The sequence below is a fragment of the Cetorhinus maximus genome, chromosome 30 (genome assembly GCF_964194155.1).
Source record: "Cetorhinus maximus chromosome 30, sCetMax3.hap1.1, whole genome shotgun sequence".
In the NCBI taxonomy this organism is placed as follows: Eukaryota; Metazoa; Chordata; class Chondrichthyes; order Lamniformes; family Cetorhinidae; genus Cetorhinus; species Cetorhinus maximus.
In genome coordinates, this window is record NC_135908.1 from 3187955 (window position 1) to 3208838 (window position 20884).

Genomic DNA, 20884 nt, shown 5'->3' on the forward strand with positions numbered 1-20884 from the left:
GTTGCAGGGGCCAAGGCTCCTTGAACGCTACCCCGTGGGCCCCATACCTGCTTCACCTGCACTCCCACCCTCCTATCCCTGATCACAGACCAAATTTGAATTACCTAATCTGAGGGGTGTGATCACCTCCTGGAGCAAAGTGCTCAGGTAACTCTCCCCCTCCCTGATGTGGCGCAATATCTGCAGCTCGGACTCCAGCTCCTCAGCTCGGATCCGAAGTTCCTCAAGCTACAAACACTTACTACAGATGTGTTCACTCCGGATCACCTTGGTGTCCAGCAGTTCCCACATGCTGTAGCAGCAACACATCACGTGCCCTGTCATCGCAATTGTATTTTAATTAATTAATTAATTACTCTAATATCCCTGCTCTTTACACTTTGTTGTAATTATTTTTTACACCAGTATCGATCCTATACTTATGCTATATTTAAGAAAAAGAAAAAATAGACTAGAGACCTAAACAAGCTAAAGACCTTACTTTTACTTTAAAGCCTAGAAATACTCATCAATCCTACTCACCAATCAGCTGCTCTCTACGCTCTTTTCCCCCTTGTGCTCTTTAATAGCCTCTCGTCTCTTTCTTTCTCCGTGCTCTTTAATGGTCTCTCACCTCTCTCTAACTCTCTCTGCGCCCTTTAATTGTCTCTCACCTCTCTTGTTAATGGCCTCTCGCCTCTCTCTGCGCTGTTTAATGGTCTCTCGCCCCTCTCTCCACACTCTTTAGTGGCCTCTCTCTCCGCGCTCTTTAATGGTCTCTCGCCTCTCCCTCCATGCTCTTTAATGGCCTTTCATATCTCTCTCTCTCTGCGCTCTTAAGCTCTCTGCCTTTGCTGATATTACCCACGTTACATGCATCTCTAATTTCCTGATTTATACCATGCCCAACGTTAGCACCACAGTTTGTTGGTCTATAAACAACCCCACCAATGTTTGCTGCCCCTGGCTGATTTTTAGCCCCACCTAAACTGAATCTACATCTTGATCCTTCGACCTGAGATCCCATCTTACTAATGTACTGATCTCATCCCTTATTATTATTCCTTTCTGTTTTTGCCTATCTCTCCTAAATACGAAATGTCCTTGGATATTCAATTCCAAATCTTGGGCACTCTGTAGCCATGACTGTAAGGAGCGACTTAAAGGGGGAGAGAGAGGTGGAGAGGTTTGTGGAGGACTTTAGGGCCTGGGCAGTTGAAGGCATCAAATGAATGTGACTTGTGAAGCATAGATGGTCCACAAGATACAAAAGCTTGTTTATTTTTTCTTTCTAGCTCTTGACTATATTTTAAAATATAACCAGGAAACTCCCCAAAGCCTCTCCATCATCTGAAAGGCACAAGTCAGGAATGTGATAGAATACTCTCCGCTTTTCCTGGATGACTGTGGTTCCAACTGAAGCTCGACATCATCCAGGACAAAGCAGCCTGCTTGATCACTTCATCCACCACCTTAAACATTCACTCCCTCCACCACCAGCACACAGTAGCAACAGTGTGTGTACCAGCTACAAGATGCACTGCAACAACTCACCAAAGCTCCTTAGGCAGTGCCTTCCAAACCCCGTGGTCTCTGCCACCTAGAAGGACAAGTGGGAACACTACCATTTGCAATTTCCCCTCCAGGTCCACACCATCCTCACCTGGGACTGTATCGCTGTTGCTTCACTATCACTGGGTCAAAAATCTGGAATTCCCTCCCTAACAGCACTGTGGGTGTACCTACACCACGTGAACTACAGCAGTTCAAGAAGGTGGCTCACCACCACCTTAAGGGCAATTGGAGATGGGCATTAACCTAGTGACCCCCACATCCGATGAAAGACTAAATAGTTTGTTCACTAGAAGTGATTTATTTTCCTTCCACCCCCACCTCCCCTCATTGTATGTGTCTTCCAATTTGATATTCACTCAGTATTATACTCTTGTGTCGAATGTTCCGTGATACTGATTCTTCGGTGGTTTCATTTGCTAAGTAAGGCGGGTTCATTTTGCAAGTTGTGAAAACTTGCAGTTGCATGCAGCCGTTCATGCAGGATCTATGGTTAAATGAAAATTATTGTTGTTGACCTCAAAGTCCCATAGCGTGCTAAATGAAGTCCAAAGTTCTACTTTATAATACTTGTGTGGCAAAAATCAATAAACAACAAATAGTAAAACAAGCTATGTAACAATGGGTTTCATGCAGTTCCTTCATTTAATTTATCACGCTACAGGCGACTGTGAAAGGGCAGCCTACAGGCAGTGGTTCTGATTGTATTGGAAAGGAGTGCTTTAGTTTTGCTAGAATATAATTAAAACATAAATGTTGGAAGTATTTGTTTACTTTTAATAAATAAGGAATTATCTTTTACGCTGAGTGATTTGCTGGCCTCATGTTAAGCTGCTCACTGTTCTGTTGAGACCGTTGATTGCTAAGAGTTGTAGGGTGAATGCACTTAGTTTTTTCAAAGGTCGTGTGTTTGTGCACTGCTCAGGTTGCGTGACCTGCTCACTGTGTGTTTAACGTTTGCATGAGAAAGATTTGAAAAGATAGTTTTAACCATGAAGTGGCATATCTGTGGGACCTACATGATAGGGAAGGCAACGTAGATGCAGATTTGACCACTTGCTAATTATTTTTACGGCTTCTATTTAGGTCATCTAAAGCGATCAAGTGAATTTGTTCCCATCATTTGAGTTTTGTTTGTCTTTGTGGTTTAATGTAACCTATAATTTAAAGCCTGTTGCTCATTTGGGTTCCTTGCCCAACACTGAGTGGGTGCGAATTGCACGGTTTTTATTTGGGATGTCCAATTTGTCAGTAGGGAGGTCCAAATGGCTGGAAACCTGCATCTAAAAGATTGACATTTAGGTTGGAAGCTATTAAAAATAATTAGTAAGTGGTCAAATCTGCATCTACATTGCCTTCCCCATCATGTAGGTAACACAGATTTCCCACAGATTATGCCACTTCATGGCTGTTCGTCTTCTAAGTCCTCAAAACATCTTGATGCACTTGATTCACAAAGTTGAATTACTTTCGAAATGTGGTCACCATTGTAAGATAGGGAAATGTGGACAGCAAGTTCCCACAAACAACACTGAGTTAAGAGACTAGATTATTACGTAGAATTTGTAGCACAGAAACAAGGCCACATGGTTTTAACTGGTCCATGCTGGTGTTAATGCTCCACATGAGCCCCCTCCCACCACACTTCATCTCATCCTATGAGCATACCCTCTTTTTCTTTCTCCCTTATGTAGTTATTTATCCAGTTTACCCTTATGGTCTAAACCATTCACTTCAAATGCTCCATGTGGTTGCGAATTCCACATCCGAGCCTGGGTAAAGCAGTTTCAACTGAATTGCCTTTTGGGAGATTTATCTGTTAGTGATGCTGTGGAGGGATACATGTTGTTTAGGACACTCCACTGCTTTTGTTGGCGTTGCTACCTTCATCTGAGAATGCAAACAACCCCTCTGTTTAACATCTCAGCCAAAAGACAGCACTTGTGGCAGTGCAACACTTTAGAAATCAGAACACTTCATTACATTAGAGTGGGACTTGAATCATGATATTCTGACTCGGTGCTTGCACTGAGTCAAGGCTGACACCAGATGTCCGGAAATGTGTGTTTAGAATTAACCAATCATGAGAATAACCAATATTATCAAAGAAGGAAAAGTATGCAGCACAGAAGGTCATTTGGGCCACCATGCTTGTGCCAGAATATCATGGCCCATGTTATGGTGCTCTTGACATGTTTGAAATTGACAAGTAACATTTGTTACAAAAACAAAAATTGCTGGATAAACTCAGCAGGTCTGACAGCATCTGTGGAGAGAAAGACAGAGTTAACGTTCGAGTCCGCATGACTTTTCTTCAGAGCTAAAGAGAAGTAAAAATGTTTAAGGGGGAGGTGGGACAGGTGAAGCTGGATAGAAGGCCAGTGATAGGTGGAGGCAAAGGAGAGATTGCAGAAGATGTCATAAACAAAAGGTTGAAGGGGTGTTGATGGTGGTGATACTGGCTAAAGGAGGTGCTAATGGTGACATTAAGAGTAGAAAGCAGAAGGACCAAGTGCCCAAGCAGATGGCCCTAGTGGAGATGGGGTGGGGTGAGGGGATGGTGTGGGGATGAAAGATCGAAATAGGCTAAAAGGTGGGGATAAAACAATGCATGGAAATAATTTTTAATAATAATAGAAATAAGTGGAGAAAAAAATATAAATTAAACAAATATTTGAAAAGAGGGGATCAAAAAGGGGTGAGGATGGAGGAGAGAATTCATGATCTGAAGTTGTTGAGCTCAATGTTAAGTCCGGAAGGCTGTAAAGTGTCTAATCGGAAGATGAGGTGTTGTTCCTCCAGTTTGTGTTGAGCTTCACTGGAACATTGCAGCAGGCCAAGGACGGACATGTGGGCATGGCACAGGGTAGTCTGTTGAAATGGTAAGCGACAGGAATGTCTGGGCCATGCCTGCGGACAGACATTTGTTGCAATGTTTGTTGCTGTCAGGTTTTTGGAGATAACGGGTAATACAAAATTAATGAATATTACTAAAGCAAAGCATATACATTGTATTAGCAAAGTACAGTGTCTCTAAGGAAATCCAAGGTGGTTCCATTGACATTTTTTGGCTTTATTGTTCTTTGACTGCTAAAAATAGTGAATGTATGCTTTATTTAAATGTAAGGACTTTGTCGCTGGTTGAATTACGGTGCAATTTAATTGGATACTATTCCATTGAATCACTTGACTGACCAAATTTGGTAGTATTTTTTTTGTAAAAGTTATTTTAGCTGACATAGGTACATTACAAATTAGTTTTCAAATGTAGGTTAAGGTTTCAATACAAGTGCTTTAGGAAACTTGAAAAACCAGTTACATTGCAGTTATATTTTTCCTTTCAGATTCTGGTAACGTTACGCATCACATCCAGTGGAAAATAATTGAAAAAGCAGAATTGTGATTCCTCTCTTCAGTTGTTCTTGTGCACCCCTTCCATCCAGCCCCCATTCAAAAGTAAAGAGAATTGTGAATTTATAGAAGAAGTTGTTTTGACAATGTACATTGACACTGGTTTCTGCATAATTGCCAATAGATAATTGCACAATCATTCTTGCCTTTTTGTTGTAACTTTTAATATTTACCTTTAGATACATAGGACTTAGGATCAGGCCATTCAGCCCTTCGAGTCTGTTCCACCATTCAATAAGATCCTGGCTGATCTGGTTGTGGCCTTAGCTCCACTTTACTATCTGCCCCCCCCATAATCCTTGACCCCCTCGGCTATCAAAAATCTGTCTAACTCTGCAGTAAATTCAATTACCCAGCCTCGACTGCTTTCTGGGGAAGAGGATTCCACATACTAACGACCCTTCTTTGTGCATGTGAAGTGGTAGCTAGATTGCAATTGATGGTCAAGATCACCCTGGAATATAACTCGGGTGCTGTTTATATTTCACACTCTATATCTTGAGTATCATTTTGTGGAAGCTTCATATTCTAGAAAGTCCAAAGCACCTGCCAAGTAGCTCAGTTCTCTGTTGGATGCAAAGTGACTACAAGAGGATTTGCTATAAGGTGCATCATTTAAAGATATGCATTTTTAATGTTTTGAAATGAAAACATAATTAAAATTAACCACTCAGTAGTTGTTGCTCGATGTATGTAAAAGCTGCAGAAGAATTTCAAACCCAAAGGATTAAGGTTTTGTTTATAGAGGTTGCTCTTCAGTGCCTGTGATGGCTTAGCGTGACTGAACCTACCTTCGGAGATCTCGTGTGTGGCTTGTCAGATTGGTTCACCTATTTGCAAGTCAGTTTAGATTCTTCAAATGCTAATTGTGTATTTTTAAGGTTGTATTAATTAAAACAAGTCTTTACAAGATTATATGTTCCTGCTTGCTGAATTATAGTTTGGTTTTGGGTTAGCTGATCTCGAGCAAGGTGGCAGAAGCGCTGCAATTAGCCTCCATGTTTGTGCACATTCCTTCTCCAGATTGTTGTTCAGTGTCTCCTGATGAAGTGTGCCCATATATCAGCCGTGGCTCGGTTGGTAGCCCTCTTGCCTGTCGGTCAGAAGGTTGTGGTTTGAACAACACATAATTGAAGCTAAAGCTCCATTGCACTTCAGAGGGGAATGCTGCACTGTTGGTGGTGCCGTCTTTTGAGTGAGAAGTTAGACGAAGGCCCGTTTTCCACTTGGCAGATGTAAAAGATCCCGTGGTTCTTTTTCCAAAAAGGAGCAGGGGAGTTTTCCTCAGTGTCCTGGCCAACATTTATCCCTCGGTCAACGCCACCAAAAACAGATTAGCTGGTCATTGTCATGTTGCTGTTTGTAGGAGCTTGCTGTGCTGAAATTGGCTGCTGTGTTTCATATTTGATAACAGTGACTACACTTCAGAAGTGCTTCACTAGCTGTAAAGCGCTTTGGAATGTCCTAAGGTTGGGAAATGCTATATTAATCCAAGTTTGTCTCTTTGGGAACCAGATTAGAACCAAATACACTTTGGCTGTGATGATTCCTTGTGATCAAATGGCTGCTGTCTGGCATCACACGTGAGAATGACATCTTGGGAGTGAGGTATTACAGATCACACGCCACCATCTAACTGTACAACAGTATGATTTACACCTTCAAGATAAAGGGGAAATATTGAATAAGATTAATAAATGATATGCAATTTAATTATATTAATAACCCCGAAGTGAAAGTCATGAACTGAACTTTGCGCAGAAAGTATATTTTGATTGCAACTTAATCAAAATTTTAAGCGCGTTTTAAAGCTTTGAGGAAATCATTTTGCCTTTATGACACTGGATTGCAGTTATAAAATGCTTACTGATAATTGCTGATGAAAAGAAGTGGTGAGAAAATTACAACTTTTGTTTTTCTTTATAAAAGAAAGGCTAGAACAAAGTACCAGATGTTTTCTACTTTTTACTAAAGCTGTAATGGGAATCTATTCTTGGGCATAACACTATAACTATAGAAGCACTATAGACCTTAATGGTTCGGGGTGGTTGTCCATTTTCATGAACCCTCCCTCACATTTCCATTTAGAGGTCATCAATTACCTCACTTTATTTGATTTGCGTGTGTATAGTTAGAGACCTCAATAGGAACCTTTATCTTGGGAATGGAGTAACAATACCTGTTGTCAACCAAGGAAATCATAAACATTATTGTAATATTGTAACACGTCTTGGAGCCAGCATTGTGCATTCAGGAAATTGATCTCTGCCTTAAACTGTGCTGGTTTAAGTGCCGGTGAACACTTATTTGTTCAATGGTTTTGGTGCTCTGAATATCAAGGATAACATAGTTGTTATGCTGCAGCCTTCCAGTGCTGACATCGTTCCAAATATAAAAGGTCTTACACCCAATACACTCAACTTCCATATTTATTGCACAATCTCCATGATGCACTTGTGGCGTCAGCACACTACTTGTGTCGCGCTGCTGTGGCTTCATGAAGCATGTGCTGATTCCCTCAGTTGTGGGCACCTTTGGTTTTCCAATCAGATTTTATGGGCTCCAGTCCAAATTCAGAGCATAAGGTAGATTGACAATCCAGCGCCATGATGATGCACTGTTGAGCTTGGTGCCCTTTGGACGATGTATGTGGATTTTACGGTTGAATGACCTTAAACTGAGGCCCTGGTCTGCCTGTCTGATGAATGCTGTAGCCATATCCAAAGAGCTCGGAGTTGTCATGGTTTCTTGGGCAGCATTCTTTCCTTAACAACACAATTAAAGACTTGTTAACTGAGCATCCAATTTTTGTTGACAGCATCTCATCATTCACAAATTAACTGTCATGTTTCCATAGAAGTAGCAAATTGAGCTATTGCATATGAAGTGTTTTGGAATGTTGCTGACACATGATGATATACTGTCTGAAGGCATGTTTTGTTTGGTATATTCCATCAAATCGCCTACTGATGTAAGGGGTGGCTTTGAGCTTGTCACCCATGGATTCAAATTTCTGCATATGAGCAAGCATCTTTGTTGGAGTAAGTATGGGGAAGTCTAATTTTGCTATGTTCTTAGCTTCTATTATAACCATTAATGCCTCAGTTGCTAAAGCTGACCATTCTCGCCATCTGATCACCTGAGATCTACACAGCAAAAGAACGTCCTCTTTGATGGAAAAATCTGGGCCAAAGTTTATAAACCATGCTGTAAATGGTGAAAACTAATGCTAGTTTGATGAATTTAGCTATCAGGCTCAGAAGTATGCTGCATTACCTTAATCAGAATGACAGCACTTGAATGAACATGTGTAAACAGTCAAAAAAAGGCTGTGAATTTTATGGCACAGTTTGGATTTGCCACACCATTAGAAGTAACTCGTCTTGTAGGTTTATATGTGGTGAATCATGTTCAGCAACTGACAGTCAATTACCCAGTTTGTTTGGCTAATACATTAGTGACTAAGATCTTCAAATTGTGTGAAGTGCACAACAGTTGATAAAATTTAGTTCCTGAACAAAATCTATTCAACTTTGATGGTTGTTATTTTTAGAACAAAGGTTGCCATGATTCTTCCGATTGTGTCATGTGCTGCCTCTTTCCAAACATGACTGACTTGTCTACTTGAAAATCATCTTAGCAGTCTTGTCAAAGCGCAGCTTTGCGGTAAGTTAGAATTCCAGTCTGAATGTTCTGTGACTCCACAGAAAGAGGAAAAAATGGAACCAGCAGTCAAATTCGCCAAGTACAGTTTAAAAAGAAGCAAGTACCTCTGTTTGCCATTTAACAGTTGCCTTCAAGTGTGCTGCTATCTTCACAAACCATCAGAGCAGAGATTTGTGGTACTATTGAAATAGTTCAGTCTCTTGCTGTCAATTGGCATTAAAAATATTTTATTGCATAGCGTTTTTTAGTTCAAGAAAATTTATTTGAAAGCTTTTGTCTACTATTCGATCCCTAAATCTTTCCACCTTCCCCTTCCTTTTGAGACATTAAAATTCATCTCTTCAATCACACTTTTTGTCATTCCTCCTATAGGTTACACCTTTATGCGCCTTGGAAATGTTTCCATAAATCCAAGTTGTTGCAATCCTATCCTAGGATCCTAGTGTCCTGTTAATTCCATTTTGTGTACATCAGCGATGACTGAATTTTACCAGTATCTATAAGACTGCTATAATAAAATAAAAACAAAAAACTGCGGATGCTGGAAATCCGAAACAAAAATACCTGGAAAAACTCAGCAGGTCTGACAGCACCTGCGGAGAGGAACACATTTAACGTTTCGAGTCCGTATGACTTTTCACCAGAAAGACATACGGACTCGAAACGTTAACTGTGTTCCTCTCCGCAGATGCTGTCAGACCTGCTGAGTTTTTCCCGGTGTTTTTGTTTGTATAAGGCTGCTGATGCTTTAAGAATTTAAGCATAAACTGTAGTAGCTGCCTTTGTGATGTTTGGCTCCTGGAGCTTAATAGAAAGAGGCCCAATAAAACAGCATCTTGAGTAACATGATACACTACCATGTTATTCAGTAACTCTTCTGCTAAGTGCCACAATTCTGATGGTTCTTGTTTAAAAGTTGTCCTCAAATTTCTGCTAAAACAACTCAGTGAGCTGATGTGTTTAACTGCTACAGTGGTCTGAAATTTTTGGTAGCAATGATAGTGAAAGTATCAACCTTCACCATCATTGCAACTGTAAAACCGGTGGCAATTTCTGAAGTCTGCATATGCGCAGCGAAGAGTGGGAATCCAGAACTTGCTGAAGTGATCCTATGCCTCCCCTTTGGGTGTGCTGTTGAATCCCCCCAGATTGTAAACAAGCAGAGATCAATGAACTAAGGAAAGTTTTCCCTTTTATGCTATTAGCCTTGCTATTAAAACCTTGTTGAATGAGATGTAACTGGGCACAATTTCATAATTACTGCTGAACAACCTCACTGTCCCTGAAAAATCAATTTTATAGCTGTGGAATGCCAAATTTCTCCAATTCATATATTTAAGTTTTTAATTTTCTTGACATTTCAGCTTTTACCTTAATCCCATATATATGCCCTGATCATTTATTTTGCTCTGTTAAACTTAAAGTGAAAATCCAGGCCATTGTTATCTTTTAAACCATTTTCTTTCCTTTTTCCACTCCTCGTTTTTCTCTCCAATGCCTTAGAGTTGGCAGGCTCAGAATATAGCTTGTACAGACACATGAATTAGCAGATCCCACGAGGGGCTCAAGTGGCCCCACATTGCTTTGAGCACCACTGTGTTGCCAAATGTGGTGGATTCTTTTTTATGGCATAAGACTTATGGAGACCATAAGTATTGAAAGTGGAATAGACCCCACCAGCTCTGAGTGGATCCTGGAGTTTTGTGAGATCAGTCAGATTTCTGTCTCGCTCTAGATGGACATACTGCTAGCTGCATGAGGAAACTGGTTTGAGCAGCAAAAGCACAGTAGCTGGCTTGTGTCGTACCTGCCAACCTCAAATTCTGTACCGTGTATTTTCTCTGTGTCGACTTACTGGTACACAGTTTATCTTGCTGAATGCTAATTAAAAATGTTTTCTGCAGTGATAGCAGTGCTTTGTTTTAGATGTTCGATACTTTTTGGACACTTGGGTAGGAGTTCCTGAGAGTCTGTCGGTATTTGTGGGAAGGCAATGGCATTGTGTCAGTATATACAGTAACCCCCTATGTAGCAAAGTTTAGAGTACACTGATAGATAAAGATGAGAGCAGAAATAAATTCAGCTGTGCAACTTGTTTATTTTAAAAAATATATTCAATGCCTAGGACTCTCGGTAAAAATCATTGCCCCAATATCTCACTGAAGTTTATTTTACTGTAATGACATTTTCTTTGTTTTGCTAATCTTCTAAGATCCATTGAACTTTGTGAAGTTAAGAGGAGAAGAGGACATTTAGACTTGGTGATTTTAACAGAGCTCTTTTTCCACAGAATTTCTAAGCTGCAATTCAGAGTCAGTCTTTCTGCTTTGGTCCTTTTAATAATGTTACAATTGTGAAATAGAAACATTTAATTCAAACCAACCAGTGCATCTGTTTAAAAGGGAGCGGACGTTGATGACTTTGTCTTTTGGGCAAATCTTGGCAATTACTCCTTGACTATAAAAACAATGTGGACTTTGAAAATTTACAGGGCCTCTGCCTTTGATTTGTACAATTGTGAGCAAGACTGGCAGCAGATTGGTAGCTGTCAATCAAACCCAGCATGTGAAATGTTTTGTGGAGTATTTTCAGTACTGTGACCTGCACGAGAAACTGGTGAAGAATTAATTCTGTGAAATGCATCAACCGGTGAAAAAATAAGCAAAAACTATTCTGTTGTAGAGGAAAAGCAATATTAATTGACCATTATTAGAAAAATACTCAAAACCATTAGTAAAATTTGGTTGGTAAACGTTCCCCCTCCTGTGCCCCCCCCCAATAATTGTCACTTGTATTTCACAATAATGGACTTTAGAAATTTTCTTTTGCTCATTTGATTCAGAATTGCACAGCATAATTATGGTTTATCTTCTAAATCTTGTTTAGAGAGAGCCTTTTGAACTATAGAACGTAAAGTAATGGTGGCTGTGGGCCCATATCTAGTGAAAATGCTACTTGAGGTGATACACTAAAGAATATTGCACGAGCAATTAGTGTGCATCAACTTCAATGCAACACCTAGAGTGCACTGTTACCATTATGTTAAATAAGCCTAGTAACAACTTTTGAATGCAATTTTTAATGAAAGTATGTTTACAGCTTGTCATTAGGGTACACGCTGCATCTCACATGACTTGCAAGTTACTGCAATAAGTAGGTCTTAAAATGAACAGTTATATATGTTAGTGTGAAGGGTGCTTGGTGACAGAGTTGGCGACATTCCTGTTAAGTTGGTGCTGGAAACTTGTTCGAGGATAGATGCTGCAGTAATTTTGCAACCCTGTGACTTTGAGTTTTGAGTTTGTTTTTTGAGTTTTTTTTCTGTGGTTATTTTATCAACTTTTGCAGTTTTTGAGAAATCTAGCGATTTGACCTAGCTTAGAAGTAGTTTGGAAATGTATAGAATTGAATGTCCACAAATTAAAGTGGAGTTAAACTACTGTATGTAAACTTGGTGAGAAATATGTGACTTATCTCCTTGAGAGGTACTTGGGGATTGGGCTGATTGAGAGAGGTTGAGATGGGTGGAAGGGCTGCCCTATAGAAAGCGGCTAGATATCTCCTGGCTTTCCTCTGATCTATGCACATCTTTGGTGTCTGCATCTAATCGGTGCATGTGCGTTTTGTGACTGAAGTGGTTGTCTTGTGAAGTTCTGATAAGCAATGAATGATTTACATTACAACCAACAATGTGTCTAGCTGATTTATCAGAGTCGGGTTGGGAAGGTGGGGGGGTGGGTGGGGGGGGAACCAGGCAACAGGCTTTTCTGCTTGGTGCAGGTAACTCAGTCGTATCTTATGTAGTTTTTATACAAAATGAATCTATAGGTAATTGTGATTTATAAGGTTTTACCCTTTTCAATGAGGCCTGAGATGGTCAAAAGCTTCAAACACAGATCCAGTATAAATCTCAGTATTGACTTAATGCCCTTTAAACTAGACCCAGTTATCTGTTTCAAAATATTGAAATTAGATTAAATAAAAATGTAAAAAAATCAGTTCTCAAATTAGTTGTTTGAGTTTTTTTTCTGTGGTTATTTGTATCAACTTTTTTAAAAACAGAAAAATCTAGTGATTTGACCTAGCTTCGAAGTGGTTTGGAAATGTATAGAATTGAATGTCTACAAATTAAAGTGGAGTTAAACTACTGTATGTAAACTTGGCGAAAGAAAGATTTGCATTTATATAGCATGTTCCGTAACCCAGAACATCCCAAAGTGCTTGCAACCAATGGAGTAGCTTCGAAGTGTAGTCGCTGTTGTAATCAAGGAAAAAGAGCAGCCAGTTTGCGCACAGCAATGTCCCATAAACAGCAATGTTGTGATGATCAGATAACCTGTTTAGTGACATTGGCTAAGAGATAAATATTAGCTGGGACAGAAGGAGAGCTCTGCTTCTTGGACTGAGTGAGATGGGAACTTTTGCATCTACCTGAGGAGGCAGAAGAGGACCTCCGTTTAATATCTTAGTCGAAAGGAGGCACCTCAGTGCATACTCCATACTGCATTGGGAGTGTCAGCTTCATTTGTTTCTGGAGAGGGGCATGAAACCACAACCCTCTGATTCAGAAGTGAGAATGCTACACAATGAAACATGGCTGCTGAAAGTTGTAATTTATAAAATTACATTGAAGTGCTTTTACTTTTTAATATCCATTTATTTGTTGAGAAGAAATTAAAAAATATATTAGTGAAATAGTTATGCTACGTATGTTTCTACAGAGGCATAGTAGCAGTTGAAAGTTTATTCTAGGCATTTCTCCATGTTTTATCTCCTGAGACCAAGAAGCGGTGCCGAGGTTTTGTTAAGAATGTCGTGACTATTTATAATATGAAATTTACTTGTAGTGTTGCCAAGTAACTAGCTGGAGACTTTAACTGGACAGGACATTTGTGGAATCATTCAGCATGATACATCTCTTACATCTCCCCCATCACTGCCCCCCTGCTACCCTCAGCATTCCTTAGGGACCTACTTAATTGAAGAATGTTCTGAACAATGCATTGAGCTTTTGACAAGAGTACATGATGAACCAGTGTCCTTTGCTGATTCTGGAACATGCCCTGGCTCATAGCAACATGCTCCATGCAACTGCCCCCCCCCAAACCCCACCTTAATCAACTAGTATTGCTGCACAATCTTTTTCTTTAAAACCTACCTCTTATCTTAACCCCTACCATGGTATAAGCTGAAGAATATTTCTCATTTGTATGTGAAGGTTGTTGAGTTTGTCTCTGTAGAGCTGTCAGTCAATATTCTATCTAGTTAAGTGTTTACATTTTTCTTTCCGCTTTCTCATTGGTTACTTCCTATTTTTTTCAAGTATGGAAGTGTAATGACTCATATGACACAAAGGCTTGCTTTCTGATTTTTATTTTTTTAGTCACCTATCTGTTTCACTTGCCAATTGCTTTAATCACCTTCACCCCAATATTCTACCTGATGCACGTTAACAGCCTCTGAAACACCTCCAGTCACAGTACAGCCATTGCTCAGTACTTCACGGGACTGAGTTCCGAGCCAAGCAAACACACTACAACTCCAACACTGAGCAGCCCAGCTTCCATCACAGTGCATGTTCAACAGTGCCATTGTATTGTAAAGCTGATGCAACATATTAGAACACGCTGATGTTGTGAGATGAACATGGGTGGGAAGAAGTTCATGTGGACCAGTTGGGTCAAGTGGTGTGTTCCTGTGCTGTACATTCTATGAAACCAAACAGCCTCAGTATAATTCCTAAAATTATCGGGTGAACCCACATCCTGAAATTTCCGTTACCCTCCCTATGGCCTTGCAGCAACCCAAACTTCAGTGCTTCCCCACAACCCTTCGCTCTGACCTTACTGTCTGTTGCTCCCTAGCACACTTCTCCTTGCCAGCACCTGCCCAGTTCGCTCGCACTCCCCACCTAAGTTCTGCTTCTGCCTCACGTCCTTCCGTTATGCATCTTCCCAGATCGGCTCATATTCCTGACTCTGGGTCTTCTGTTTATACTGAATTTGCATTGCAGCCCATGATTTCTCTTTTCACTTTGCTCCCTAAAAGTACAGTGGACATATCGAGTGTTATAATTAAAGGAAATCTCAGATTAAATGAAATGTTATTATTAAGGGAAAGGTGCATCAATGAAAATTGCACTTAATTATATCTATCCTTGGTTTATTGGCACTTGATTCAATACACAGATTAAAGCCATTAAAAAAGATAATGTGATGTATAAAAGTAAATTAAGGATTGGAAACCAAATAACGAATATGAGAACAAAGAAAATAGATATATTGGATTGCATTTGTTTCAATGTTTTAAGATGAACGTTTTTGCTTGTGAGCAGTGTGCATGGTATTTGTTATTCTTAAACAGGGGGAAAAAAAAACTCCTCCCTGGCTTGTCCTGACACTGGCTCTGGCAACAAGAGCAAATAAACCATTGCTTGGGTATGAGGCAGCCATGGAAGGGCAAGGCAAGTGGCACCTGTGTTTTAGATATCATGAAATTCAGATGTGAAATCTGGATCAGTTCATTGGCCAGTGAATAAGCAGACAGCAATTGTTGGAGGCCGTACATCAAAGAAGCAGGTGGTTCTGGGCTCTCTTGGAATCCAAGTAGATCTAGTAAAGTTTTCAATTCATGTAGTTTGCCAGTGGTGTTATAATTGTTTAAGTCATCAGTTATACTTGTATGCAATGGGGAAATTATTAAATTTGAAGAGTTAAATGTGGCATGGTAGAGGTACTTACAGATGGGTTAATTCTTATGTCTGCTAAAGAAATGATTTTGAACTACTTGTTTTGCAAGCTGCTGTATATTTAGTAAGGGAATCAAGGGATAGGGTGGGGAAGTGGAGTTGAGGTAGAAGATCAGTCATGATTTACTGAAGGCAGAGAAGGAGCAGTATAGCCTACTCCTCCTATTTCTTATGTTCTTAAATATTCAGTTGGGCAATTGCATTCTCATACTGAGTTACAAAGGCACAACCATTACAGATATAACAGGCAAAACTCTTGTAAAGTGGAGGGAAACCTGGATCCTTTTAAAATATATTTGTACCAATCTCCATATCGTTGTTCTTCTTTTCTTCCTCAGGGTCATCGAGCAGCAAGATTCCAAATCAAGCAACGCCAAAGAAAAATGGAGTAAAGAATGGACCAATGAAAAATAAAGACGATGAATGTTTTGGGGATGGAATTGAAGTAATTCTCGATACAGACTTTGATTTTGAAGGCAATCTAGCACTCTTTGACAAAGCAGCCGTGTTTGAAGAGATAGACACTTTTGAAAGGAGGAATGGAACACGGTCCCGGGGGACACCCAACGAGAAGCCAACAAGATATCGCCATGATGAGAACATTCTGGAGTCTGAGCCTATTGTCTACAGGCAAATCACAGTGCCACAACATAGTGGCAAAGAATATTGCACTGGTGAGACTAAACACAGTTTTAAAGCTGTTTAATTGGTAAAGGAAGGGAAGACTTAAATTTAAGCAGATGTGTTTGGGGAATTGGTGCATATTTACCAGGGTAACTTATTCTAAGATACTTTTGTTGAAAAAACTGAAGCAGCATGTTACTTTTCAGGTCTTGACAGATTGGAGTATTTTAAATATGTGGATGTGGGCTGATTTTTTGCAGGTCCATTCATAAAATCTCCAAAAGTCCATTCTTCATCTGGCCATCATTTGGAGGTACAATTTGCTGAGACTGCATTATTCGTATTTTTATAGGTGGAATTCTTCACCTTCCCTTTGCTGATAATTACCCAGTTTACAACAATCTTGTATTGAGGACTGGGTTGGGATGGCTGGGGGAGAGGTGGATGGGAAAGGGTCTTCATGAATGTTGTTTACATTCAGTTTGTTCCAGGTGGTTTGTTGCAGATGTGTATTCATGAGGAATTTGAAGTATAGAATGTTTTGTTCTACTGTCGAAGATGTGGGGTATTACCTATGGGTTAATGTGGAGGTATTTTGAGAAAGAATCTTACTACAGTGCCAGACTGACAGAATATAAAGAGCTGAGAAGCCATTTGGAGGGAAATCAAAGTTAAACAGAGCTAGTTTATTTTCCTGGGAAGGATTTTGGAATGAAATTGATCTGTTAGCTGGCAGATTCACAAGGTCTTAAAGCTTTGGATTTTACTATGTTGTGCACCCAGGGATGAAGAAGACTGCAAGAGTGGGAGAAGGTGAGGTCTTTCATTGCCACAAAGGCAGCACCAATGAGTTTGTGTTGAGCTCCCTGAATTTGTGTTGCAATCTGCTGAGCCGTCTGTGTTAGGATCAGAACTGCCAGTACTAATGGGCATAGTTAGTTCTTCAACTGTTTATCATCCCTTACCTCACCATGTGAGCCGTTGGCTGTTGGATGGGAACAGGATTGGGTGTGATGCTTGCCATGGACAAATAGCTCTCCAACATTTGTTGTCCAAGTTCTCTCATAAGTAATGCCCACCTGGCAAGTGGAGGATGGCGTCTCAACATATCCCAACCAGGGAGCTGCACCTTAAACAGAGGATTGGGAGGCTGAAACTACTTTTCAGAATTGCTGTCGAAGCTGATTTGTCCCTGGTGTCTCAGCTCAGCGTCGTTTAGCACCTCTTAAATGAAGGTTTCAGATGGACTAAATTTGTTTTTAAATGTTGTGGCTTTGCAGCGTCGCTGGACATGTGACAATTGGTTCAGAAATAATATATTGGAAAATGGCACTGCTGCAAAACATCAAGTGCCTTAGGCCAGACAAAACATTTCAAACTATTTATAGAATTTTGCTGAGAGATATTTTCCACAAACATTTTTTTTGGTGATGTGTGATTGCTGCCAGCACTACCTAACTTTGTGATTGACTCTTTTTGGCTCTGATTTTGGCATATTCATTATGGACAAAAATGGAAGATATAAAATTGGTCATTGTTGGAATAATTTTGTCCCGTGGTGAAATCCACAGAACAATAGTGATAGAATCGCAAGTTATTAGAAGCCCCCCCTCCTCCCTCTCTTCTCTCCCCGCCCCCCCCCCACCCCTCATCACCAGCTTCCCTTGCATCCCCACTTTTGGAACCACTTAACTCAAGTTGATATGTCATTCAGCCATCAGTGGCCAAAATGACTGTTCTCGCATGGTCCTAGTTGTGTGGTTTGCCATTCCTCCTTGGGAGGCTTCAGAGCTAAATCTGTTCTTTCTCATAGGTGTGTTTTCCATGTACCATGAGATAGTGGATATGTTTGCCAAACACCCCCACCAAATCTGTGATTGGATCAGTTGTGGGGCTCCACCCATTTCCTCCTTAGTGCTGCCGAGAAGAGCCTTAGGGCATTTGCACTACGTTAAAGATGCTGTGTATAAATGCAAGTTATTGGCTGAGATAATCTAAAGCATCAAAGCCTGTGGATTAGACCTGAAGCTTTTCTGATCAGAATAATTTAGTACTACGCTATGTGTTGTATTTACCATTAAGGGGTTGAGAACCTCATGAAGGACTTCCATGTACAATACAAATGAAATGTTCATTGTGTCACAAAAGCAAAACAATCCAGTGTATTAGGAAATGCTTTGTGCACTTTCTGTTTGGTAACCTTAGTGGGGTTTCATCCGAAGTAAGTGACTCTATAGAAATTTCCGTCGCCCCTCTTTGATCTACTTTCTCTTACTGTGAGGTAATTTGCTCAGAGCAGTTTTACCTCCGGCACGCCTCAGGGCTCCTACCTGCCATTTCCCTTGTTTGAGGCAGTGGCTGAACTTGTTCTGTCTGGTGTGTGTGATACAAATGTTTCACCCGTACGTTTATTATGGGAAGGGCTGCACTGTGGCAGAGAGGAATGACATATTTTCTTGTAAGTAGTGAGAGCTGCCCTGTTGACTGCGTTGAGAAGGGTTTGGCTGCTTTATTTAAATGGGGAGTTGACTTTTAACCCCCTTTTCTAAATAGTTCTTCAGTTTTTTAATGTTGTTTATCAGGAGCAGTTCTGTAATTTGCTCTCAAGTTAAATGACACAAATTACACAATTGTTGATGTTTTGTGCAATGAATTAAGCCATTTGTTTTCAATGTGATTCCACAGTCAAACCCTTTCACCCAGCCTCTCACTTCACCTTCACCCTTTCCCCGTACCTTTCCCTCCCTAATTTCCCTCTTTCCCCCCCTCATCATTTACCTGTTTCGAAGCCGGTTCCCCAGTCCTAAGCATAGGCGAGAGAGCCAACACAGGAGGCTAATAGCTGGATCGTGGTGATGGCAGGCAACGGAAATAGTGGAGAGAGGGTTAAGATTTACTTTTAAACATGTTATATTATCTCATCTGGAAGGCTTGTCCCCAAGCTTCATCGAGTATGGAGACAGGACCTGGGAGATCGCCAGGATAAGTAGGCAACAGCACCACCTACTTTGGAGATAAAGTAGTACAGGATTCCAGGTAAGTAAGGGCAATTAAAAGAAGCAGATTCGGAGATGGTGTGACAGGCAGAAAAAATGGTTACAGTAAGCACATGTAAGTGCATGGAGATACCTTTTCAAGGGCAATTAGGGATGGGCAACAACTGCTGCTGGGCTTGTTAGCAGCTCATCCCTTGAAAGAATAAAAAAAAGTCTTATTATAATACAGTATACAAAAAACACGTTAGGAAGATTTCTACCAACAACCGTGTTCCTATTGGGGCACAAATAGGTATATAGTGCTAGATAGCAGGTCAGCCATGATCTCATTAAATGATCTCACTGAACAGGCTCCAGGGGCAAAATGACCTACTGTTGTTCTCATGTAACAGAGTTGGGCCCTATAGATGCAGCACAGAACTATATCTATAAGCAATAGCTTTTTTCCAAAAAAAAAAGTCCAGGGTTTATATCAGTAAACGTTTACTCTCTGGGAACAAAATGGGTAATTGTGTTTCTTGCCTTGGTGTGCGGGTCTCATTTTTGGCTTGATTTGAAGCCGATGGGAAGTTTGCCTTTCCAAGATTCATTGCAAGACTAGGGTTTTGGTTTTCTACTAATCAGTTTTCACTGATTCAGCTTTGAATATGCCTTCTCTTGCTTTCTTCCTCTCTTGTCAGAATTAAGATAAGCAATCAAACTGGTTTTATTAAGTGTTTTTCCAATCTTGGGTAACTGGAACTGATCATTATCCTCGGAGCCATTTTAAGTTTTCTATCTCCAAATGCAGATATTTAAGAGTTTTTCACACAAAAATCGGTATAAAGTCCAGCTTGAATAGAAGTCCAAAAATGCCACTGAACTCTGAAATGTCCTCTTTATATGCGTTATGTTGCACCCCCAAAAAGCTACATTTTGTGTGCTGGTAATTTAGTGTGCTTGTAATTTAATATGCAGAAAGCACTTGCTGCCAAAAGTCGATGGGAACAAATACGTTTTTCACACAGCTAACTTGAACATTTGGCAGCCAGTAATCTCAAGATTTGTAAAGTAAACCTCTGTGCTAAGAAGTAATTAATTTAACATCTGAGGTTTGACATATCTGCATTCACGAAAAAGAGAAATTAACTTTCTGCTGAAACTTTATCCCTGGAAAAAAAATCTGGTAGCGACGTCTGGATTTGTTTTCTCTCCACCTAGTTTACCAAAGAAATCCGAGTGATTAAATATGGCTTTTATATCTACAACAATCGGTGAAATAATCAACTGCATCTGGGTAGTTCTGTCTTGTTAGCAACAGTGTAATGAGTACCAGATGCTGCCCATCTGACATTGTGTGCTTAACCATGCTTGCGGTTGACTAAGATTCACAGTTGTGTTTTCCAGTCCTGTCACTTACAATTTATTGCAGTCCACCATAACTTCACAATAGTGTTGGCAGGTCTAATGTCACGAATCCCTTGATAATTTTGTTGCTAAATCTGATTGTAGTGGTATCAGATTTTTGTGCCAGTGTTATATCACTGCTTCATAATTTTGTCTGTTGTTTTAGTTTCTGCTCAGGACATCCCCTGGTTACGAGGAAATTGAGTCTTTTTTCCACTTAAACTTCTGTAACAATATTCATTAGGGCAGAGTTTCCGACAATAATTTGATCATATGCTTCACTCCAAATTCAGATTTGGCTTCCTCTGCTGCCCTGCTACAGTTCCTGAACTCTGTCCTAGGTCTTGCGGCAGTTTGTTTTTTGACTTTGTAATTAAGCTCTTCACAACTTTGTATATGAACATTCAATCTACCTGTATAAAATTTCTTCACCCTTTATCTTAAGGCCGCTGCTAACCTATTAAAGATAAATTGGCTAACGTCCCCTGTTTAAAAAAAATGG

The 20884-nt window shown here is 40.2% G+C and overlaps 1 protein-coding gene across 2 annotated transcripts in view; it reads left to right on the forward strand.

The window, feature by feature from the left end:
• The window catches only part of edc3 (enhancer of mRNA decapping 3 homolog (S. cerevisiae)), an 86456-nt gene that overhangs the window by 26155 nt on the left and 39417 nt on the right, over positions 1-20884 (forward strand). For both annotated transcript variants that reach the window (XM_078532270.1, XM_078532271.1), the window contains exon 4: positions 15715-16050. In XM_078532270.1, the coding sequence (XP_078388396.1) occupies positions 15715-16050 (336 nt within the window). The remainder of the gene's footprint in view (positions 1-15714; positions 16051-20884) is intronic.